Source organism: Lichenostomus cassidix, chromosome 2, assembly GCF_008360975.1.
Source record: "Lichenostomus cassidix isolate B80296 chromosome 2, HeHo_3.0, whole genome shotgun sequence".
In the NCBI taxonomy this organism is placed as follows: Eukaryota; Metazoa; Chordata; class Aves; order Passeriformes; family Meliphagidae; genus Lichenostomus; species Lichenostomus cassidix.
Genome location: NC_139482.1, coordinates 86420494 through 86445629, shown reverse-complemented (window position 1 = coordinate 86445629; position 25136 = coordinate 86420494). Strand labels below are relative to the sequence as shown.

The 25136-nt window shown below is 40.3% G+C and overlaps 1 protein-coding gene across 5 annotated transcripts in view; it reads left to right on the top strand.

The window, feature by feature from the left end:
• EPB41L4B (erythrocyte membrane protein band 4.1 like 4B) overlaps nt 1-25136 on the top strand; it is a 167507-nt gene that overhangs the window by 97638 nt on the left and 44733 nt on the right. For all 5 annotated transcript variants that reach the window (XM_085052264.1, XM_085052260.1, XM_085052258.1 and 2 more), the window contains 3 exons: nt 2827-2942; nt 12045-12170; nt 23288-23355. In XM_085052264.1, coding sequence (XP_084908390.1) covers nt 2827-2942; nt 12045-12170; nt 23288-23355 — 310 coding nt within the window. The remainder of the gene's footprint in view (nt 1-2826; nt 2943-12044; nt 12171-23287; nt 23356-25136) is intronic.

The window sequence follows — 25136 nt, the reverse complement described above, 5'->3', positions numbered from 1 at the left end:
TTAAAATGCTGCTCAGGCTGTTTCAGCTGAGAGAACTCTTGCAGACAGCCTGTGGGAAGGGTTCCTGTGCATGTACTGAAATGGTTAGGAGCATGCTGGCCATCAGCCGGTTATCGGGGACAGCACACGTGGCAGAGGGTGTGGGACAAGAAAAAATCAGGCATAGCGGAGGCACTATCAGCAGTCTGCCTCAGGAACGTGAGGACAAGGGGAACTGATGTCTGCCTCCAGGCTGTGTGGAAAGCCCACTGCTGGAAAGTGTTTCTAGGAAGTAAGTGGTCACTAAACAGGGGACACTCTCAGGAAAGAGGGTGCTTGTGACCAAACTATCTCAAGTGGAAATGCCTGAAGAGCAAAATGGTCTCATGGGGGGAATATGCTATCCTAGCAGAAACTTCCCCATAAGGCTGACAGGGGTGACACCAGCGCTTCAGTTCACCTACCTTGTGGTTTTCCAAGGGACCACAGGTGTTTTGTGACTTGTTCCAGTTGCTGTGGACTGGACTCATCACTTAGCTCTGAGATGGTTTTAAATTCGTTTGAAGTGGAACATGGAGTGACCCACTGATATGTACACACCATCAGGCTGAGAAAGGGAGAAAGCCTCTGCCTTTCTTCCACTTACATCTATTCTGAGAAACGCCAAAATTCCAGTGCAATTAGCAGGACACGGGCAGAGGAGAGGGAAACAACAGTATGCCCAGCCAATGTTCCCTTTAAATACTAGTGCATGTTTCCCAGCAAACACATAGCCAAGCACTTTGTTACAGAAACAAACAGAAAACAAACCTGGGCCAAACGTGCCTGATTTTTCACATTCCAACTAATTTGTCTACTTCAATTACTGGAGGAAGTGAAATCCAATGAAACAAATCTGACGTGTGCATTTATGGAGGCAGCTCAGCAGAAGATGTTGTTTCCCTGCATTCGGCCTGATTATTGTACTCTCGATGCTGCTCTTCACCTCCAAGCTAATGCACACCGATCACATCTTGTTGTGCAGCACACCCTCCCCCAGCGCATTCCAGAACTCCAATCCCAAAAACCACTGTATGCAACAGCCACTGGCCTACAGGGAAGAGAGGGTGAGCTGCTTGCTGAGCCTAATTGGCATGGCAACAGCGTGCATGGATTACCAGGTGCACATGAGCAGATTCACCGGCAGCAGCTGGGGCTATCACCGGGAGCAGACGCCAACACGTACGCAGTGCAGCTCACAGAATTTTTATGACAGAAAGTGAGGAATGGGAAGAGGGGACCCAGGTTGCCTCTTCAACTCTGGGCTGAGCTTGCAGGTTATCACTTCAAAAAAAAGGTATCCTTTATTCCTGGACCGCTCGCTACAAAAGACCTTGCATAACCCTGAGCAGAGAATGGTCTAACACTGACTGAGTTTCAGGCTGAAAACAGTGCTGTGAAAAAACACAGTGCTGCCAGATCCTTTCTTGGAATGAAAGCTTGGGTTTGCCAAAATTTAGTGCTGACTCAGGAAATTTGTGCCTTTTGTAGGACTTCAATTTTTTGCCTTTTGTTTGTTTTTGAGGTTGAGTTAAAAGGCTAAACTGGCTTGCTTGTTTTCCAGAGCTCTCCATAATTTACATAAGGCAATTTCTCCCCTTTATTTTCTTTCTTAGGAGGAAAACAGAATTATTGTGTTTCTTAAACCATCCTCCTCCCCTCCCCATCATGTCTTATTTTATGGCTGTGGTAATTTATTCCCAGGGTGTCAGGCAGTTTCACAGTCTCATATCCACAGAAGCAGCTGTGATGTGAGAAATGCTGAACTCTGGCAATCTCTGGCAACACTAGCTTGTGATGAAAGACCACCAAGAGGAGGTCAATGCTGATATTGTAACCCTTTCTAGGACATTTTTACCTCAGGGTCTGATAATGTTTCACGAATGCCAAAACCAGCTTTTTGCTTATATCCCTATAAGCTGGTTTTAGCAATTTGTCTCTAGTCAGCAAAGCCCTTAATGTATATTTAAACAGCTGTAGAATTAGATCTTGAGTGAGTAATATTTAATATTCTTAGGACAGCTTAAGAATCTGATCCAAACCAAACTGCAGTCAGTGCAAGGTTTTTATTGATTTCAGTAGGCTTTGAATCAGACTCCAGAGAACTGGATTGTTCCCAACTGTTATTACCGAGAATCCATGGCAAAAAGAAATACAGGAGGACGCAGAGATTAGTTAAATCATCACATGATGAAGTTTATTTTTCTCAGAGTACTTGCAGATATGCATATATATGCCATGCCATCCCCAAGATGTTGACAGAGACCTTTCAGGGCTGTCTGCAAAAAAGTATTTTTCCTTGTCTTTCTGTGTTGGTGGCTTGCTCAAAATCTCTGTTGACAAAGCACAGCAAATTCCTGACAACAGTCTTAAAGAGGCTGGCATATAAATAAAGATGTCTGAGAGAAGCCAAAAGCTATACTCTGATCTCTTTTACACATCACATGTTTTGAGAGTGGCACCTTGGCTGCATAAATAATCCCTCTGGTGTCAACTAAGTTTTAGAATATAGAGGGGGTAGAGGCAGGGGGGAGGAAAGGAGAGAAATATCTAGCCCAAAGCTGGCAAAAGCTCTGCTGAAATGAAAGGATGGGTGAGAAGGAGGAGGGGGAGGAATTGTTTGCTAAATAGAAAAATGCAAAATGACCCAACAGGCAAAATTATGGAACATTTTAGAGGGTCTTACGGAGAAGATGCTTTGCCGACCGCTGTTTCTTCAAATGCAGTTGAGTGTCTTGCTCTGCAGTTCTTCTGTAGCCTCCCTTCAGACTCTGTTTTTTTCTTTCTTTCTTTTGGGCATCCTTTTAGAACTGAGCTCAGGACTTCCCCTTCTTTATGATGAAACTTCTCATCTGAAGAAAATAGAAACGGAGAGTGTGAAGGTAGTTGGACCATGGCCAGCCCTGCACGTCAGCATGAACAAGGTATAGCATATACATATATACTTTTACATATATATGCCAGAGCACCTTTGTCACTTCATATTCAAAAGCTGCTGCTTTTTTCACCTCCAATTCAAATCAACATTCATCTTCAACTGGCTTGCTTTTTAATCACCTCTCACCATTTCCTTGTGGGACTGGGATTTGGTTTTTAGATTTAGCATTTCAATCAGCTTTGCCTTTTAAAATTGCAGAAGCTGCTGCAACAATGTTATGATATAGTTTTAGTTTAGTTGTGAAGAGTTAGTCATCTAGGCAGCCCTGAGCTGTAAAAAAATAACAACACTTTAAGTGATAAAAAAAATCTTGTTTTTCTACATGAGGAGTCCGTGTTATGCCATAAACTACCCCTGTTAGTGGGTGTTTTATGAGAGAGTTTTTGCAAGGGTGGCCCAACAGCCATGTCCTGCTGTTTCTGCCAGAGATCAGCAAGTCAGTGGCTCCTAGTATCCATGTGAGGCTAGAATCCATTGTGCCTGAACTGTGGGATTCCTTGATCTGAATCTGGATAGGGCAACAGGGACAGGGATCTCTGATTTGCAACCACATAGGTTCTGAGCTGGACCCTGTGAAGTCAATGAGAGCATTGCCACTGGCTTCAAATGAGGTGGGTCTGGGCTCCCAGTGACTCTGTACAGACCTGTTCAAAGAAAAGTGTTTTGAGAGTTTTTGTCAGCTCAAGGGAGAACTCAGCTAAATTACTTTACCTTGGTTTTACAAACAGCCTTTTATTATTGACATTGCTTCAAAAAGCATTCGGGAGGTAAAAATTCAAGGGGACATGACCAAGTATACCAAAATACAAGTACCAAAACCACAAGAACCTTTGTCATCTGGATGAGAGATTCCAGGAGATGGAAGTCAAGGCTGAAGACCAGTGAGCCAGGTGTTTCTAATGAGAAAATTAAATATTGGATTCTTTTTCAACATTACAGCTAGTTGAATTTATTCCTTAATGCAAGGGATTTTCAATCATAAAGATTTCCTTGAACCATGTTCAGTGTTTGTCGTGGGATTGTGGTGTAGTTCAGACATGGACTGCAGTCCTTAAGCCTTATTAATAATGACCTGTGTCATGATATTTGGAGACTTCTTGATGAACACATGAAGGTGGAATATTTTAGACTTCTTCCCAAATATATTTGGGTTTCACCTGTGAGGAGTTCTTATTTTGTCTGGCTCAAGTGGGAATTAAAAAGCTAAATCATAAAGTCAACAAATTGGGGTGAAATGGGAAAGAAGTCACCTTTTATTCCTATGAAAATTTCCCAAGTTCATCTTCTAGAAATACTCTTAACTGGTAATAAGTACAGCTTTTTATAGGAAAAGCTTGTTAAGCACTGACATAGTTTGCTAAAGGAAAATTCATCTCGGACTCATCCAATGAATACCCAGGTCTTGTGACCTTGTGTAGTTCAGATGTGATTACTGATACCCTATCTGAACCCCAGCAGAGAACATGCACTCATGTCCAAAACATGCTTTAAAGGACTGTCCTGCAGTGTTGAGCTCACTGAGAGCTCAGTTTGGCATATTAAAAGGGCCAGAGTGAAGATGTGAGAGAACTCTCTCCACATTGACCACAATGCACAAATGAGTAAACCAATCTGACCTGTGCTGCCCAAAAGATTCAAAGACGTGATCTTAATGGTACCCCTGTGATTTCAAAATTAGTAGATTTATGGTCTTTTTTCTTTCCTAAACTGGAAGCTTAAAACACTTTGGTCCTGTATTCCACCATACTGTGCAAGCAATCCAAATAGTATCCCTGCAACTTCTGCCTGATCTCTGATCCTCTCGCTCATTCATATTCACTGCAAGTCTGTGGAGGGAGGACTCAGCTCTTCTATAATTAATGGTTTTCTTTGGCTTGTCCTGACAGCTCTAGAATCTTGTCCACAGTCAGATGGATTATTTATTTAAGGACTAATTAGCAGAACCCAGTATCATAACAAGTCAGAGCTTCACAATAAATGCAGCTGCACAGTAAATGCAGCCTGTGTCTGCTGTGATGAGTCTGCCATCAGTCAAAGTTTAGCTGATGAAAAAGTCTTGTAATGAGTACCAAGAGCTGCTAAATGCTTCTGTTTCTGGCAGAAGCTCAGCAAAAGGCAAGGCTAGAGACATGGGCTGTTTAATGAAAACCATCCTCTGGCATTCATAGAGGGCTTGGCTTTAAGAACTGGGCAGCATTCCCATGAACAGTGGTTGCCATGTGAATGTAAAAGAGGCCAGTCCCTCAAAATTTATTAAAATTACTGTTTTTAGCAATCTGAAAATTGTACATACTCTTGAAACAGGCCCAGAGGCACCACTGGAAAGCACTTCAGTGATCCAGCCCTTACATTACAGGCTATGGGTTGTGACCAACAAATCATTCTGAAGTTCTTTTGGCCCTTCAGTTCTGGTTTCTTCTTCAAGTACCATTTTCTGACCTAGATCCTGGTGAAATGTGTATACAGAGCTCACAAAGCTAAAACAAACAAAGCAGAGGTCTTTGAGCTCTGAGCAGAGCCTGGAGTTGCCCCAGCAGATGGCTTCACCAGTGAGAGACAGGCTGTAAATATTGGGCTACGCCTGGACTGAAACTCTGTAGGGCACTGCCCAGCACAAAGGCAGGTTAGACAGGATTGAACATCCCTGAACTGTGACAAGTATTTTTCTCTGAGAGTGGAGCCTTTAAAGTTCCTTTGGTTATGGGAGTTAACTAGCTACTCAGTACAGAAGCACACAGATTTTAATGAGTGTTCAATGTGTCTAGTTTCTGGCAAAAACATGAAGCGTTAACTCCTTTCCTGCACCACTCTATTGATTTCTGGTCTACTAAGTGCTTTTTATGGCCTACTCTTGCATCCTCCAAAATATTATGCTTAAATAAAACCAGTGAAGCTGTTGCAAAGCTGTTTCATTTACTCTATTTCTGATTTAAAAAAAAAACCAAACAACCATTTCCACATCTGTTGTGGAGTCCCAGTTTTCACTCCCTCCCTTCCTGTTTCTAATTGTTATTTTTTCAAGCAAAGTGCTTTCGGGCTGGAATTTGTCAGGCTTAATAATCGACCCATAGGAGAATTAGCAAGAAATTGGGTAAATTAGATTCTGCAGTTAATTAATTTGATTGTCTGCTACAGCAAACTTCGTCTCATGGGAATGATGAATGGATGTGTCCAAGCTCTTTTCCAGAGCTGTTTGGTATGGAGTATGTGTCTGTCCACCTACTGAATGATGAAAGTCTGTTTCAGCTTGTGTTTCATGCCCTTTGGTGCTAGCAGACTCCTTAATCTCCAGGACAGACAAGCCTAAGTGTTGTAGCTGTGAATGTATTTCTGATTTCCTTCTTGGAAGCCTTTCATTAGAAAAATATGTTCTCCCATCCCCCGTTGCTCTGTGTGTGTATCATGTAAAGCCAAGAATGTATTGTTAGCATTTCTGAAACCTTGGGAGTCTAGTAATTATTAGCCCAGCTGTAATTATTGCATAAAAGGAAGAATAATAACACATTTCAAATTGTTTCTACCTCTTTACCTGGTGTTATGCTCACCCTTTTCTTACACTCATGGGTTCTAAGGTTGGTGATTTCTTTCTGGCGGGGTCAGAGGGGGAAATATGATGGTCATAGGCTTATAGAATCATTTAGGTTGGAAAAGACCTTTAAGACCATAGAGTCTGACTGTTAGCCCAGCAATGCCGAGTCCGTCACTAAACCATATCCCTCAGTGCCACAGCTTCATGTCTTTTAAGTTACTCCATGGATGGTGACTCAACCACTTTCCTGGGCAGCCTGTTCTGATGTTCTATCCAGTCATGTTCATGTTTTCTTCTTCCTCCTCACTCTACAATATACTTTGGGTCCTTTTGTATGTTTTCAAATAAGCTTTTACATCTTGCTCTTTCTTCATTGATCTACATCTTCACATTACATCCAAATTTACCATACCTGGTGGCTTTTACATGTATATTCTACATGTATGTCTTCACTCCCTTCATTACCCCTCAACCCAGTTTTGTGCAGGTTCAGGTCTGCACTTCAGCTGGCCATTGGTGAGTTGTTTATAGCCGTGGGTCCCCATGCCAGCCTGTGCCCTTTGCACTATCACTCCATGTCAGCACTCCTCTACACCATGTCCTGTGTCTTCCCTTCTTGAGGCCCCTGTTTTCATATCAGCCCTACATTGCTTTAAACTACATATTTATGTTAGAGTCATAAATATCTTACTCTCAAAAAAATACTGGGGTTACTGTTTTCTATATAAAATTATTGCTGCTACAGCTAAACTGTGTAGAACAAAGCTGCACGCGGATTGAGAAAGGTTCAGACAGAGCGAGCCTGATGTCTTTGCAAACTGCTCAAAACTTATGGCTCTTTGCTAGCAGGGCAAAACTGTATTATAGGGCTGCCCAGTTACACAGATTGTCTGCTTCCAAATGAAACCACTTACAAAAACAGCTGTGGAGCTACCTGCTCCCTGCATACAGCAATGCCTAAAGCCACTGCGGTTCCAGAAATCATTTGTAGTTTAAGAAAACCCAGAAAACCAACTCACTTTGTTGATATATCTGAGACTCTTTAGTGTGATACACTGATCAGAGGGTATATCCCTGGAAACACAGCTACCATGGTCCAGTAAGACTTTCATGAAGCTTGGCGCTGATAGAGGCAGGATTAAATAATATTAAGCAATAGCATTTTATAAAGTAAATTTGGTACCAAGAACTAAAGAGGTTTGCTCCAAGGATATAAGCATAACACGATTTATTGGGAGTTATATCTTTCATTAGACCAACTAATAGCTGACCTGAGGAAAATATTGTGTGTCTGACAGCTTAATGAGGGGTTTGTTTGTTTGTTTATTCAATTGTATTTTTTTTCTAATAAAGAAGATGCAGTTTCTGTTTGTAAATTTTGCCTCAAGTAAGAATAACACATAATTGTACAGGTCTTATCATTGGGATATCTGTTTATAATTGGTGTTAGCTATCACATGGAAAAAAATCAATAAATCTCCTGGTGAAAAAGGGGCAAAAGAGTCTGTAGATTTCCATGCATATTTGCAGATGTAGTTGAGTCCCAGGAAACCTCACATAGCTAATGTAGCTTTCAGAACCTATATATTTGTGTTGTCTTTGTTAAAATTTTACCTCCCACTAGTAGTGATGACTAGCAACAAAAATAGACTTGCGTTCCTAAAGAAAATATTCATTCTATTCTTCAGTTATCTCCAGTCAAATACATGTTTTAAACATGCTGATTGGCTAAGAGGAGGCTATCAATATATTCACAAAGGCACAAGATCATAAATCTTGCTCTTGGTACAAAGTTTGATGTGGAACAAAGCATGAACCTTTTAAAGGAGAGCATGGAAATGTTATGCACAGGAGTGGCGTTGCTGTGTTTCATGCAACTATTTCTATATTCTGTACATGTCCTTAATATTCACTTAGCTTTGCAAACTGAAGTCAGTGTCATCATTATCTAAGGCTGTACAAATCTGCCTTCAGTTCTAGTATCAGCAAATGTAATTGTATTTAAAGTAAATGTTTGGGAGGAGAAAAGCAAACCTAAGACCTCAATTGCAAAAAAAAAAAAAAAAAAACCCCTGTAGTTTTATATGTGTATATATCTGAGCTTGTTCAACTTCTATCCATTTAAATGCAATTCTCCAGTGTCCTCCTTCTCTGGAAAAATAAAATTCTGCTTTAATGGTGAAAGCAATGAGAACACAATGCTGTTATTGAGATCAGCAGAACTGGACATGGAAAACTGGAGTACTATCAGATATCGTAATGGGGTTTTTTCCTTAATTTCTAAATGTTTTAGGATGAGTTTGAATTGCAATTCTAAGCAAGAATATTATCTCTTTCAAATGCAAGTCTAAGACTTTCACTTGAAAGGGGCATCTAAGATTCTTTTGAATTGAATAATAAAAAAATGATAAAATAGGAAGTTTCATTAACTTCATGCCATGTTTAGCATTCTAATCACTTCCAAATAGAATACTCTGAGTTTATAAATGAAAACAAAATGTTAATAACTGCCAACCTGGCTCAACAGATGAATACTTAGCTGCTGTCTTTATGCTGCGAGCAGTGAGGATTCTAGAAATACAACATTTCTTTATTATACAGCAAAATAAAGTAGAATACAGCTTTCATTCTTGTAGCAATAGTATGTGGAGATTCCTAATGCAGACGAGTTTTAGATCTTTGATTTTCTTCTGAGTTAGTGAAATGAACCACGGCAGATTCTGCATGTGCTTTTGTAGCTGTGAAATATTTTATCTTCTTTTGCATTCTGGCTGACAATTATATTTTTAGGAGTTAAATTGGAGGATGAACGAGCTTACATGTAAAGATTAGTGACATTAGGGAAAAACAGGAACTTATGTAGATGCTTAGAAGTGCTAATAGTGCTAACTGTGTGCTGTCATAATTTCCAGTGGGCAGGGGGACATGGTGGCTTCTGGCTGCTGGCTCAGCAGCTGGTGAGCAGGACAAGGCCGAACAGCAAATGCAGCAATGTCTGCTCTTCATGTGTGACCAGTCACTGAAGGTGCTACTGCTCCTCTTGCAGTGCAAGCAGAACAAATTTTCCTTGCTTGAAGGTGAAACCCTTAAAGTGTGATCCAAACAAGGACTAAAGCAGAACTGAATACTCAGGAGTGGCTTCTGAGAAGTATGCACCCTCTTAGCAGCATCTTCCCATTTCAGCTACCATCAGCATTTGGACCTCTCAAGAATCTCAACGTGAGACTTGCACATCAGATCTCACACTGGGAATCTCCATTAAATGGAGTCATCTGCACAATACTGAATATAGCAGGAAATTTAGATATTTTGAGGGTTCCCAGCTATAGGGCAGCCCTGGGAGCTTTTATCTTCATCTTGGTCAATGTGTGAAAATTGGGCAGCAGAGGAAGAACGATGGGACTGAAAAATATCTATATCTGTCTGAATAACAGAGGGATGGGACTTGGGAACATTTGGGGTTGTGAAAGAAGCTTGTCTTCTAAACAAGCCTTGGTTGTCTTGATATAGCAAGTAAAATACAATTGCTTAATCTTGCTTGACTGAAATGTTATTTAATTAGTATACGGTGTTAAAACAAAGGTGGGATTTTGCATGGCCTTTAGAAATGCCACTGCTCAGTGTGTTGTTTTCTCTGCTGTTAGAAATCAATAGACATAAAACTTGACAGTAATAACAGCCTTTTTAAAATGTGTAGTAGTTCACTTTGTCTACCAAGAATATTGGTGAAGTAAAAATTGTGCTTTCTTTACAAATAATTTTGTCCTTTTGATTATCTCCACTTCTCAGCTTCATGAGTATCCCAGAAAAGACACCAATCAAATATTTCATGTTTGGGTTTGGTAGTTTGTTTTTCTTTTCATATACTTGCTGAACTACTATTGTATTCAAGACTGAATAGATGACTACAGTTCCATAAGTTGCTCCAGCTAGACACTGTCACTTTTCATTTTATGTATTTTCTTTTTCCCTTAGGAGGAGACTGGGGAAAAAGGGAAGTCAAAAAATATCTTCCTCTAAAAAAAAGCAAATGCAGCTTGACAAATAAACATGTAAGAATTATTAGAAATTTCCCAGAGAAAAAGAATCTCATGACGAGCAATCCTTTAGCAGACAGTTGTTCAAAATCATACCTGGCAGCTATGGCATTTTGGATGCAGAAGGCTGCTAGACCAACTTTGCTTACACATAAATATCTTGCAGTCTCAACAGAGTTCTGCTAAGTTCTGGCTCTTTCCCTCCCCAGTGTTTGCTGAACAATTTCCTCAGGCAACACAATTGCTTTTGTGACTTGCTCCACTTGCAGAAAGTGTCCCCCGAATCCTGATATTCCCATTTGTCTGTGATTGTTCAAGGACCTGAGAAAAGAGTCAGTAAGACTGTACTTACCATCAGCCAGTGGGATGCCATGGGGGAGGGCAGAAGGAAGGATAAAGGAGAGAGATTTTGAAGTGAAAGGGCTAATTATATGGTAATTTCAGTGGCTAAAAAATGATTGGTTCTGTCTTGAAATACTTGACAGAGACGAACCTCAAGGATCGCTGGATCTGGTGTAGTGGTGCCTTGTACCTGTTTTGGCTGAAATCTGAATGACAGCATTACATATCTGTTCTGTCTGGATGTACACAACCACTCACCCTTTTCAGCCATGAGGGCAGAAAATGAATGCACAATCTAGGCTGTTACTCATCTGTAATTCAGGTCTCACTTCCAGGAAGAACAGGAAAGTTTGCAATGGCTGTTATGCTGTTGCCCAATTATTCTCCAAAAGTAGGTAACTTACTGTTTGGTTGCGTAAGGGTTCATGTTTACAATCCTGGTTTCATTCATACACTCTTTGTTGATACATTAGTATTACATTATCTTTCTTTTTGTTTTCCTTTTCTGCATGGGAAGTTTATTAATGTGGCATTTCTGCTGCGTATAGTTTGTTCAAGGCACAAAACCTTTAGGTCATGTTTGAACAGGGCACCAAACACGGTCCTGAGGCCAAAATTTCTGATTATGATCCCTGCATAGGTAAAGGATTGACATCAAGTGGAAACAGCATCAGCAATTTTTAAACTCCCTTGAATTTTCTTTTCTTTCTGATGAAGGAGATTTTGCTTAGCTTGCAATTAAGTGGAGATTCCTTCACATTTCTCTGGTTTAACTTACAAAGCTTTGCATTTTAAGGGTGGTGTAAAAAGCCAGCGTTCACTATTAGTTGTGTTGTTTGGTCTTCTGCTGGCTGAGGGATATTTTGGGACAATGTTTTGCTTCCTCAGTGTGATCACTGATTTGAGCAACCACTCCAGGGCCTGGCTGGGCTTTTTTAATGCATCTTCACATCATTTTCTTGCTTCTATTACTCAGGCTTCCCTGGGGCTATTCTTGTCTTGAAAATATTATCAGGTCATTAAGTATTTTGAAAACTTCTAAGATGTATCTATCAGGGTATGAATATGGAAGTTTTATCCAGTATTTCTGAATCAAGTTATTACAAGCAAAAATTTAATCTTTGATCGTTTTATGAACTTACTTTTCTAATATATGTCACTGTTTTTTTATTAAATACAGGGTGAAGAGAAGAAGGTACCAGAAAAGACTCTTCATGCCCCTGTGTCACCTTCATCTGTACCTGATCATTTGAAGTGCAACATCCTCAAAGCTCAAGTGGAAGCTGCTTTTAGAGTAGGTGCCCAGGTAATCTGTGTTTAATACTCTGCTTTTTTAGTTTTGGTGTAGCTTTCACCAATTTTCCAAAATCACATCATTCCTGAGGAAGCACCTTATTTTCAGTCGAGCATACACATTGATATAGCATTCTCTAGCTGCTCTGCAGTTTCTTCAGGTAACTCAAAATGATTGATATAGTGGAAGCAGGAAATTTGTCCTAACTGACATGATTAATACAGCCAGAAGAGGCTGAGAAAATAGAAGAGATAGCCTCAGGAAATCTCTGTTTTGTCGCTGTAGCTTTTACTTACTTTATAGCTGAGAAAGAGTAACCTCTGGAGTTTTCTGAGGCTACCCACCACTCAGGGAAACTGTGGTTAAGAGTGTTCTAATGATAATATCTACACATCCAAATTCAACCTTTATTTCAGGGGATTAACTTTAGATGTCTGAGGGTGATATGTTATCTAGTCTTTTGTTTTCCTAGTTGTTTGTGTGCCTTTAAGTAAATTTTAAGCTTCTATTTTCACTGCTTGGTTAGTGTTTACATTAGATACATCCTGTTTCAAAAACACTCTTAATGATGCCATGCAACTGAAAACTGATGCTAAATAGAATGACTGTAAAAAAGTATTTACCCAGTCAGAGGTAAATCTATTGAAACCTAAAATGTGTAATTCTTTTCAAGTACAATTTGTGGACAAAAGATAATGCCATCAGCACCAAAAAATAAAGCCAAATACGATGTCTTAGGAACAAAAATAGAGGCAGAAAGATTGTATAATTCTTATCCCAAGTTCCTGTGGTATCCTTGAGCACACTATTCTCTTTGAATACAAATTATGTTGGTATTTCTATTGCTTTGTTTCTTTTCACAATAACATACCAGGTCAACTTGCCCTGCAAAGGACTTTGTTAACAATCAGCTTTGTGTATTTGTTGTTCCCTGGCAGATCTTTCATTTGAGATCTAGATTACATCTGGTCTAGCTAGATCTAAGGAAGTATCAAAATTTGGTTATTCAGACTGCCCTAGTTTTCAATAGCAGAAACCATAAATCTGGCAGCATGAGGAGGAAGGAGTTGTTCAGGGTTTTTTTTTTTCCTGTTTGTTTTTGCTTAAAGCAGTTCTCTTACCTCTCTGAATTCTGTGTTATATCAACTGTGTTTTATGCAGCATATTTCTGCCCTTGGGTTTACCCTCTGTTTTTCCTGTGTGTCTTTTCTACAGTATGTCATGGTATACTTCTCATATTTGTATTTTCTCCTGAATATTCTCAATGGTCATGTTTGACTGGAAAGTTAAATGCTGGAAGCAGTGAGTGCTGCTGCATTCAGAATACAACATTATTAAGGCAAGATAGGAAATGTGCTTAATGTATTCATCTCTCAATTGACCTGCCCTGCCTTTATTTTTCACTCTGAGGCTTTCCAAGGGAAAACATCCTGGGTTGCTTTTTCTGCCATAATCGTATTCTTTAGCTGCTGCTATGTTGTAAATAACTTTCAGAGCAAACTGAGCATTCATCTTTTCCTTCTTGCCTGTGTTGTTTTTCACAAGGCTTTAAAAGTCAGATTGGATTAAGTAGATGTCTGTAGATTTGGCCTCAATGAGAAAAGTCTTATTATTTCAGGGGAAGGAATAAAGACTGTTGCAGCATAGCATATATTGTGGAAAAAAAATGGCATACAGTTCAGTTTGAAATCCCTGAAGCTTTCAGCGCTAACAAAGTATGGCTTAAGATTTATAGCCAGTAAATTAGGATGTCACCTTAATCTTAGAAATCCTCATTCAACTGCCTGCTTATCCACAAAATTGCCTGTGTAACTAGAGATGAGTTCTTCTGCACTTGAGCTCCCCTCCTGTCAATTATGACAGATCACCCTTCCCAGATACACTGCAAAAATATAAGCAGGCAGAGACCAGGCAATGATCAGCTGTTACAGTAAGAAGCTGTGGCTACACGAACATTGAAAAGGATAGGAAAAATGTTCATGGTGAAGGAATCAGTAGAAATACAACATCTACCATCTAGAAAACGGGAGAAGGGAAGGCAGCTACAGGAGGACCTGATAAATCACCCAGTTATCTTCTCTACCTGTCCCCAGCCGCCCAAACAACTAGCTGAATACCAGTAGCTAAGCCATTTCCCAGTGGCAGTTCAGTCATCTTCTGGGAAAAGTGTGCTGAGGTGGAATTACACTGCTGAGAGACACAGCATCCTCTTGAGGCAGCAGATAAGGAATAGTTGTCTTCATGGAAGACAACTATTTAAGTCCATTTATTCCCCCAGGACTGTGATCCTGCCCCTCTTTGACCCCATCTGACATATCCTGCTGCTCAGTATGTCTGGAGGACTAATGATGTTATCCTCTTCCCAATTCTATCTTTTGATGCCAGTTCCATATTATATCCCTGAGAAGTCTTGCCTTCTGGCCTTATTCATAACACCCCCAATTTCTCATCTCTTCTTTTTTGTACTGTCATGTTTCAATTTACTAGGCAACCAGGGCAAGAAGTACATCTAGATTGTGTAAGGCACAGCCTGTATTCCTCGAGTTGTTAAGCAAGGTAGTCTTGCTTTTCCTCATGTAGAGCACAGTTATTCCCATATTTTGTGATAGCACAAAAAAAAAAAAAAGAAAGAAAAAGAAAAGAAAAGAAAAAGAGGATTTGCCCCTCTAGTTTGTAAAAGGAGGAAGAAAGAAAAACTTTCTCTTATGCACATGGTATTTGAAACTAAATGCTCTTCTAAGGGCCCCAAAAATCTATGGTCCAACTCATTCTTTCTGAATCTTCATGGGGCATCTTCATCACATGGTTAGGTTTAAAAGCATGAGAAAAATATTGGTGCACTATAGGATTGCATCCAAAATTACCAAACTGTTGCTTGAAGTATTTGTAACAGCTCTCCCTTCAAGCAGTAGGAATATTTTCAATACCATATGCTACTAACATCAGGATGTGACAAGTTTATGAAAGCACCTCCTGCATGTAGTAGAGAAGCTGTTCCTTGTTAATTCGGAGAATGAAGTAAATGTTTGCAAATGGAAAATATGAGCTGGGACAGAGATTTTCTGTAGTTTTTCTTTTTTTTTATGGCAGCTAGACACCAACACGAGAGAGAGCCTTAGAAATTAATTATTCCAGTGCTTATGATTTAAAAAATGAAACTAGGGGAAATGATGCTAGACATTTGAAAACATATTCTGGAATATGATCTCCGTGCTACTTCATTGCAGAATTGTGCTAAAGAGCTGTTTATCACATTCCTAGGGAACGATACATCTCCCATAGGTATGACCCTGACTTAGAGACAGAAAATTTGTAAAGTTAGGGTGCTGATCACTTAGCCCTGCTTGTGGTTTAGAGTTTCAGAGCAGTAGAAAACTAACAAGAGTGAGGGTGTTGTTTTTTGGTTTTGTTTGTTTTTATTTGGTGAAGACAGGAATATTTTTGTTCCACTCAGCTAAATGTAGAATCAAACTGCAATGTGCATGGGGATGCTGGATCTAGATGCTCCCTGCCATGGACACTACAGGTGAGAAATGTGAGGAACCCACATGCAACTGTGGGAACCTGTGGTTTGCAAAGGCCATGCTGTACAGTTACCTGTAGGGCGAGAGCAAATGAGTAATGTTTCACAGCACACCTCTCCAACTGTGCCACAGGGATCTGCCACCTTTTGGCTGACAGACTGCATGTCACGGTTCCCACATAATTAAGCTCCAGGGGAGCCCTAAACACTGTGAAGCAACTGACAAATCTTTTTCTTTTTTTTTTTTTTTATTGCATGTATTCCAGACTCTTCATTTGAGAGGGAATAGTATAAAGCAGCAGTAAGAAGCTGTCAGAATACAAAAGACCAGCTCTCCCCAGCATTTAAAACCCCTTTGCAGCTTTCATGAGTCAGTGCTGATATGCTGTGGTTGAGCAGACATGACTTGTTAGTATCACAAAGAGTCTCTTTTGCCAAACAGTTCATGGCCCATGTGATGAATGATTGATACTTGCAGGTTTCAGTTGCTATTTATCTCCACTTTGGCTTTGGACAAATCCTAATTATCCTTAAAATTAAGCACAGGCTCCTGAGCAAACGTACAGCTATCTCAGCAGGGCTTTTTATTTTGGCAGGCGGTGTGTGCTGTGTTCTTGTAATTTGTCATCTACAGGTGGTGGTTGTATTCTGCACCAGAATACAGGCTTTCCTAAATCCTTCAGCTGATGTGCGTCTAGCAGGTTGCACAGGGAAGGATACCATTTCCCTCAGATTCCTATTGCAGCTGATTTTTGCATCACTCACTCTTCCCCTTGTCTGCAGACAAAGGAAGGCCAAGCTCACTCTGAAGTTACATTTTTGCAGTGCAGTTTATAGAAGACAAATAGAGGTGACATTACTACTGAGCTGCCCCTTGCTGAGCATTATGGGTTGTTTGCTGAGAAAAAAAGTGGTGAGAAAAGGTGGTTTGGAGATGCAGGCTTCCTTACAAAGAGCATTCAAAATCCTATTTGTTTCTCCTTTCTCAACCCCAATGGAAACCCCAATGGCCAGTAAGAGGTATCTTCAATCAGCCTGGTTTGGGTTCTCCAGCCGTTGATTCCCCTGCCTTGGTTCTCAGTAAACAGAGGAACATTTAGCCTGAACAAAGGGACATTCAGTCCTCTAATTCTTTTCACACACTAACTTTCTCTACAAGTCTATACACATGTAAATTTTTAGGCCAGGTCGATAGCCATCTCTCTTTTTTCTCCCTGTCCTAGAAACAAGTACAGGCAGAGTATCATGTCGTTTTTCCTTAAGTATTGCAAATATGTGAGCAAGTGCAGATTGCCTGTGCTGTCCAGAGTTGCCTTGAGGAAAGGACTGGACCATAGCACAGAAAAATCCTCAGGTCGTGCAGGATAGTGGTGTCATCCTGTGCTCTCTACATAGATGCAAGCCATGACTGCCATGTAAATGAGACTGGGATCTATGCATTATTTGTGGTAGAAAAGGTGCATATGTGAGGTGATCCACAGTGCCAGTCTGTCACAGCTACATTTCTGATGATTCTTTGTCTTTTTTTGTGTTCTGTCTCCTTTAAGGAAAGATTCAAGTGTAAGGACTTGTCATCTTCAAAGTCCAGATGCTTTTGCCATGCATTTCTAGAAAAAATTCACTGTCTTTATGTAAGCTGAGTCTTTGGAGCTTTATTCACTTAAGGAGATCTGGATTCAAACCCTAATCAGGTCATGAATGAAAATAGAGTAGGTGAGGGGAAGACACTTGAGGATTTATAATCATATGCGATCTTTCTTATAATAGGACTTAAACAAATCCTTCTGGATCCCCAGAGGAATTCTTAGCTTTCACTAGATGTTGACTTAAGTACCTTGAAAGGATCAGCTTTTCCAACATTTCAGCCTTCTTCCATCATGAATTAGGTGCTGTTTGCTTCCCTCTCCTCCTTTCCTCCCTCCCTCCACCCATCCTTATTCACAGCACTGAGCTACTGCACAATTTGACAGTCTTTGCACAGAGATCAGAACTGAAATTATGTGAGTATAACAGGTCGCAGCTGAGGTGTTCAGGCTGTGGGGGAAGCTTACACAGCTCAATATGTACACTGTGCCTTCCTTGCTAAAGCTGTTGCTGTTAGTCACCCACTTGGATGAGCAATAAACTCACTGTCAAGTTTCAGGTTAGGTAAAAAGAAGCAACTGCACTGAGACTCTAGAATGGGAACGGCAGCAAGTGCAACATCGCATCAATTATAATTGTTCATAACAATGGAATTTAAAAATGGCTCAGCTTCAAATTATCTGTGTTCAGTTGCTATGTGGAAACAGGTTTGCTCAACTTTAAAAATGAGGCTACAGGAATTTGATGGTGCTACAGGTATAAAAATACAACATTTTGATTGTGTGTGATGAATAAATGATACATGGCAGGTCATTAGAAGCGTGTCAGCAATGATACCCCAAAATCAGGGGAGGGAACTGAGGAAATGATGTGGCAGCCTTAATGGAGGTACAGAAGGGGAGTAAGGATTTACATAAACAGAATGTGAGAACTGATGAGATCTTCAGTTTATTCCCTGGGATAGTGGAGGCAAACGTGGCAGTGGTGTCACAAGACTCTGAGATTGCACCGTGAGTATGTCAGCTATGTCTCCTCTCTGGCGTGTATCGAAGTGCCAGGACATGATGAGACAAGTACTGTTAATTGCCTTGATGTGTAAGAGCCCTGCCATAGCCCATGGTGCCAGGCCTCGTTCAGAGGGAAAAAACAGAGTAGTCTATTCCCAAGAGACATAAACATCATGCTTTTGTGCCTCAAAAGATACGTTTGACATATTAAATCACCGAGGTAGGTTTACCTTGGCAGAACATTCTTCCTGATGACATGTTCCTTAGCCTGTATTATCTAATGAGATCAGCCAACATTTGGCGTGGCTGACAAAAGATAAAAATGTTGATAAAGAGCTGAAAAATCAAATATGATTCAGACCTCCTTAGCATCATTACAGAGTCAGAAAGAGCCAAGATAGAGACGTATTTCCATGCCGCTGCAGTGAGAGTCATTGCTTCCCTACCTTTGAAGATCTCCAACATGTAAATGCTGTGTTGCTCTCCCTTCATTTCTGTGACTGAGAACTTTGTGAAATGGCTAAATAAGAGCCATCATATGTTTCCAATGAGCCTTCTAGACCCTCATCTTTCACAGATGAGAACTTGACACTCCTCCTCGGCTGCAGTGGTCTGATTCTCCCTGACGTTTTTTACTTATCCAAGGTATTCCTATTTTCAGTAGAGGTGAAAGCCCCAGCAATCCCCCTTGTGATAGAGGAGAGACACAGATGGCACTAGCTCCCCATGGCACTTGCTTGAGGCATGAAAAACACAGACTGCCTTGCACAGTGCCCCACTGGAGGTGAAATCACAGAAGGCTGTACCCAAAATTCTGTCTTTACTGTATTTTCCCTCTTGTTAAATGCCTAGTGCAACCAATTTCCACTTTAAGGTCCTGTTCTTCACTGTCCTGGGGCTAACTCTCTCTTCAGAAGAAAATCTAAGGAGCTGCTGTTCACTAGGCAAATCCAGTCACCGGGATTTATGAATTCATGCATGGGATTACTCCCATGGGCCAGAAATTGTTCCCACCCGCTCTAGAAAGCTCAGCAGAGTCTGGTGTAGTATCCCTGGAGCATCCACCCCCTCTCTAAAGCTCCAAAGGACCCAACTGCCAGGACAGTAGTGGGGATTAGCAGTGCTCAGGAGTTAACTGAAAAGCAGTCTGAGAACTCCCAGAATGCCATAGGTAGAGGACTTAGAGAGCTGTGGGCACAATTTGATATTACTTAGATACTTTTCTGCTCTTTTCATTCTTTGGTGAAACTAGTATTTCTTTGCAATCATCTATGAAGAGAGCCTGTGCAATGGCATTGCTGCCTAGTCGTGTTTCTGGTCCCTAAATAGTATAAAGTAATGCTTAAAATGATAAAATATTTCTTTCCCTGTTTCTAACACTATCCAGAAAGTTAATGGCATATGAAATCAGAACATTAATGATTTTTCTTTTGCTCTGGGCCTGGTGCAGATTAAAAAAAGAGAATGGCATTGTGCAGATGGATTATATGGATGAACCTTTAATTTGGTTTGCAGTCTGGTAGCCAGAAGAGTAGCTTGTTTTCCTTTGGGTAATTATTAAATGAATCTGCTTCTGTATAATTCAGGCTTCCAGGTCTGCTATGCCCTGAAATCTCTCCCTCAGAGCAGCAGCCTCTGTGGGAGGGGAGAATCTGCCTTAGTTAAGATCTGAGCAGTTCCATTCTTTGCTTCTGCCTCTTTCTTACACAGCTCAGTGCTGGGCTTTGAGTGGGTGAGAGCTTCTGCCCAGCTCTCTAGGAACATTCCCCACCAGGCACCTCCTGGTGCCCTTGGCTAAGTCCCCTTGCTCCACTGCTGGAAGGCATCCTGCAATGGAAACCCAAATCCTGGCCCCAGCAGCTGCACTTGTTTTCAAATGAAGGCAAACCATCTGGGAATTACATTGTAAGAGCTGTCTACAAGTATAACCCTTGTCCTACAGTAACATCTTTTCAGTAAGGCTGAGGAAGTCCTTCTGTGACTGCGATTTGCAGTGTTAAGAAGAAAAATGAAAGCAACAGGCTGCCACTTGATGACTTCCTGTTCTCCTCCTGAAACAGACTAAAAGCCAAAAGCCAGCAAGCCCTCAATGAAGCGAGGGTGGTACAGTTTCTGACAGATGGAGCCCTTTGCAGAAGGGTTTGCAAGGATAACATTTTCCCATGTCTGTTCATCCTCAGATAGGGAGGAGAGGCATAAGGTGAGAAGAATGAGCCCATCCTTATTAATCTGTACCTGCCAATGCACACCCCATGGCACCCTGAGGGCAGACCTCATCACCTGAGCCTGTTCAGGCCTCCCCATTTCTTTGCATGCTCCCTCTCTCCTTACAGTTTAGAGTAGGATTACTTGCTCGTTGGTCTGCAGTGCTTACTTGTAGGTACAGGAGTCTTTTCTGATCTCTAAAGCATGAGTAATAACAGGGAAAATTAGTACCGAGATAAATTTATTTTCACTGGAGAATGCTGGTCATGCTGTTGAGGAATACATGACTTCTTGTGATGCAGGCTTAGCCTTCTAATGCAGAGAAGACAAAAGAGAGCAGTAATGTAGTCACAGAGCTGAGAAGAGACCAAGGGTCTAACACAGTGAAGCCCTCTCAGCTGGCTAATGAGATCCATGGCTTATAGCATTTAAGTAGGTGGAATTTTAATAATTTCATTACTGGTCACAACCCCTGCATTGTGTTCTTGATCTCTGTAATCTCTTTTCTATTGTTGTGTTCAAGTGCATCTTAAAATGGAGATCAATTAATTTGGTGAAAATTGGAATAAACTCAAATTTATAGTTTTAAAAAGTAACCAATTTGACACATAATAAGCACCTAGCTTGACAGGCTTAACAATAAAATGTTGTTAAGACATCAGTGTGGAAGAAGAGACTTTTTATTAGATTTCTGACAGCTGGATTCATGTTTACAGCTTTCAGAAACTAAACAGTTTTATAAAAAGCATTATAATTTCTGTAGAACAAAGAAATATTGCTTCCACTGCTCATCTATGCCAACAAAGAATGATTTTCAATGCTTTCTCTCAAGTCCTTAAAGATTTTTTTTCTTTCTTTTCAAGAAAGCAATAGATTCTGAATAAACATTATGCTAGACAGAGCTACTAGAAGACAATAAAAAAAGTTTTCTAAAGCTGAGCTGAATTTCTTAAAGCTAGAAATTTATTAGAATTTTAAAATTGCATTCCCAATCCCAAAATTATTTATGATGTGATGCTAATTCACTGAAAACCTTAGCAGCAAAACATTTGATGGCTGAGTTACAATGATGGGGATGGTGTGATTATGTCCCACATTTATCTGATTCCTTAATTTCTGAATTATTTGCACAGGACTGAGGAAACCTCTGGCTGGGGGAGATTAAACCCAAATATGTAGAGACAATATGTTTGAGTGGAGCTTCTCCAGTACTTGCAGTTGATGCTGTTCTCCTCCAAGTAACCTAGCAGTAAACTAGCTTCCTCTGTGTAAACTAGCCCCCTAGGAGAGGGATAAACCTGCTGATGAGGGTCAGAGGGTCCCCCCTCTGCTGATAGTGGGTTTGGTATCAATATCCAAGGTGCAACAGTTCTAATAGGAAGGGATGAACTTCCTACTAAGGGACTTGTCTCAAAATGCTCTTCAGCTCATCACCTCAGGTGCTTTCCCGGGTTGGAGTAGGCTCAGAACAGAGTTTGCTTTCTGCCAGGCTTCCAGTGGTTCCAGTTTAATTGCCCATACAGTTAATTGTGTGTACAAGCTGGAACAGTCTCTTCCCACCATGGCTGATGGTCTGGTAAACAATGATCTTGGAAGTGGCAATGAAGGTTTTGTTCCTTCTGGCACAAGGGGAAAACAAGCCCTAAACTATTCCAGCTTGGGTGATTTCCCCACACATTGAGCATAGCATTTCCCTACTGATCTTTTTATTTGAGTTCATTGTTAAGTTATAGAAGAAACTCAGCTTTGATTTTGTTTCCTTTTCCTATGAGTACCCTCAAATGGAATACATCAATTTGTATTGAATGGAAGGTCTTACATAACATTTACAATATTTTTACATGTCTGTAAAATCCTTTGATTTGGATTTGATGGATTTGAAGAAATCTGTTTCATCCCATTTTAAGAGGATTAGACTGACACATTTAATTTAATTTGATCTGGACCTAAGGCCTCAAATTACTGTGGTTTAGATACTGAACACTGAAAAATCACTCTGTCGTGGGACCATTTCAGTTCTCTTCTACTCATGTAGCAGGATGCAAATGTCACAGTCTGAGAAGTCCCTGACTGATTTGGAGACAGTCTTGTCTCTTTAGTCAGTGTTTTCTGTAGGGGATGCAGTGTTATGCTCACAGTGCCATTTACACATGGATTGTGGAACACTGCATCTCAGTTGAAGAGTATATCAACACCTGCCCAAATTGGGCATTTCCTAGGTGATAAAGCAATTTCCATGTAAGCTATTTTGCAATACTAGTATTTTCTACAGACAAATGGCATGTGAGAGACAGGACTCTGTAATTTAGCAGAGAGCAGTAGTGGGTGAGATTTTCTGTGAATTGTGCATACAGTGTGAATATATGTAGGGGATCACATTTTTCAGTTAGGTTCTCAAAGACTGAATGAAAAGTTGGCATCATTATTTCAGTTAGGCTACATAAATATTTATTCTACTCCAACTGAAAGGACAACTCAACTACAGTATGTTCGCCTCTGTAGATTTTGTATGATTTCCGCCCAAGTGCTTTCTGGAGGAACCATATATGTCAGTGTTCCTTTCTTTCTCTTCCAATACCAATCTCTTCCTTACACTATTGCCCTGCACATTGTACATGGTATCTCATGACAGTGAATCTTAGCTGTAGGAGATGAAAACTCAAAAAGATCATGCCTTTTAAATCTGGCCAGAGTAGGCATTTTGGGTACTGCAGTGTTCTGAGGTGCTTACAGGAACATTTTTTAATAAACAGTTGTATTATCCTAAGTGCATATATGTTGTACTAAACTTTGGCTCCTTCTTTTAACAGGCTGTGAAAGAAGAGACCTCTTTTGTAAATCCCAGTAAGACCTCCAGTCTGCAGGACCCTAATGTAAGGTCTGTTGCTTCTTGTCTGTAGGGAAATCATAAAATTAATGTATGATGTAATGAGGCATTTTCCAAACATTATCTTAACCTGTTGTTACAGTTCAATTTGTTCATCTCCAAGTTGCTGTGTAAAGTTCATCGTGCAATGACCTGAGTAGAAGTGGCTGTCAGAACAGAGCATATTTTATACATATATATCAGATACAGTTTAAGAACTGATAAAAGCTCAGCTTTAAAGGTCAGACTGAGTGCATATACTTGAACAAATGAGAAAAGTTCTGGGTAAGAAATCAGGTCTAGTAACAATCTTAGAAAAGCTTATATAAAAATAAGTCAGTTTTCATAACTTTTATATCAGAAACACGCTAGGTGTACAAACTGGAATATCCTTGTGTTTGTATTTTCCTGATTTGTGCAAGGTCTGTTTGCAGAAGAAGAGGCATTTGGTATACAGCCTTCGGGAAAATGGCTCATTTGAAGACAGCAGTGACTAGTTTTGATTGTACTTTTCTTCTGTTGAGAGTGGATAATAGTCTTTCTTTATTGGAGTGGCCATTTTGAAGAGGCATACTAACTGTGAACATTATTTGAGTGTCACAACGTGCTCTCTTCCAGCAGGAGATCACAGAGGAGGTTACAGCATGAACATTTGGAAATTGCCTGCCTCTATGTGTATGGCAGTGCCATCACTTTTGACATATTTAGAGTTGAATTCTGAGGGGAGAGTTGGGTGCACAAATATTACGGATTTAAAGCATGGCAATTACAGCATGGCTGTTAATCAGCTAATTACACCAGTGTATCTGCTTTTTATATATGTTATATACATATACAATATACATATATAATGGAGCACTAGTCATCTCATGATTTTATTTTATAACTGTCAGGTGGTGATTCTTGCAACAGAAAGCAGACATTTAATCACCTTATAGGAAAGTCGAGTTGGGGGGCGGGTAATGAATTATATTTGACAAACTAAATCACTCTGAACTAGAAAAGAAACCCTTATAGTTGGGAAAATTTGTCACCCTTTATTTCAAATGTGTATCTTTCCTATAAAGTGATAAATCTGCACTAGCATTTAAAAACCACTTCTTTCATAAATTCCTTTCAGATCAGCTATGTTTGCTTAGTGAAAGCAGCTACACAGAGAAGAATGGTGGGGATGGTTTGTGGTGCTGAGGCAGGAGGAGACACAAGAAGTGATGCTATTGCCTCCCATGGCAGTGCCTGGCTTGCTTGCAGTGCAGCTGTTATTCCCAGTTCCCCACGTCTCTCATCTAGGGATGCCCTGCAGAGCTGTGACTTCTCACCTGATAGGCCATGATTTTCTCATTTCTTTGTGCAAGAGGCTGTAAAGTCTGTTTGATATTTAGAATTTCCCACTTTTCTCCTGTGTTGTTGCTCCTCTTAGACCTCCACAAAACTTTCATAAGAAAACTCTTTTCTTTCTTAAGAAAATTCATCACATACATTGCACAACAACCTATTTCTTTGTTTAATAGAAATGGGTTTCATGTGTTGTCTCTGCCACAACACCCTTTGTTGGTTTGCTGTCACTTCCAGAAGCAGTTCAGGAGGACCTAATTTGTATATCCCTATGGGTATGTGGCTACAGACTTGTTTTCCTTGATCACTTCTGCTGAACTTCTCCATAATGTCTGTAGAAAAAAGCCTTTTTACTCCACGTTTTGGAATAGGTTTTCTCCTGCTACATCATGCTGAACTGTAGTCGTGTGCTTTGTGAGGTAAAGTACTATTAAGCATGAGGTAAGGTTGGCAATCTG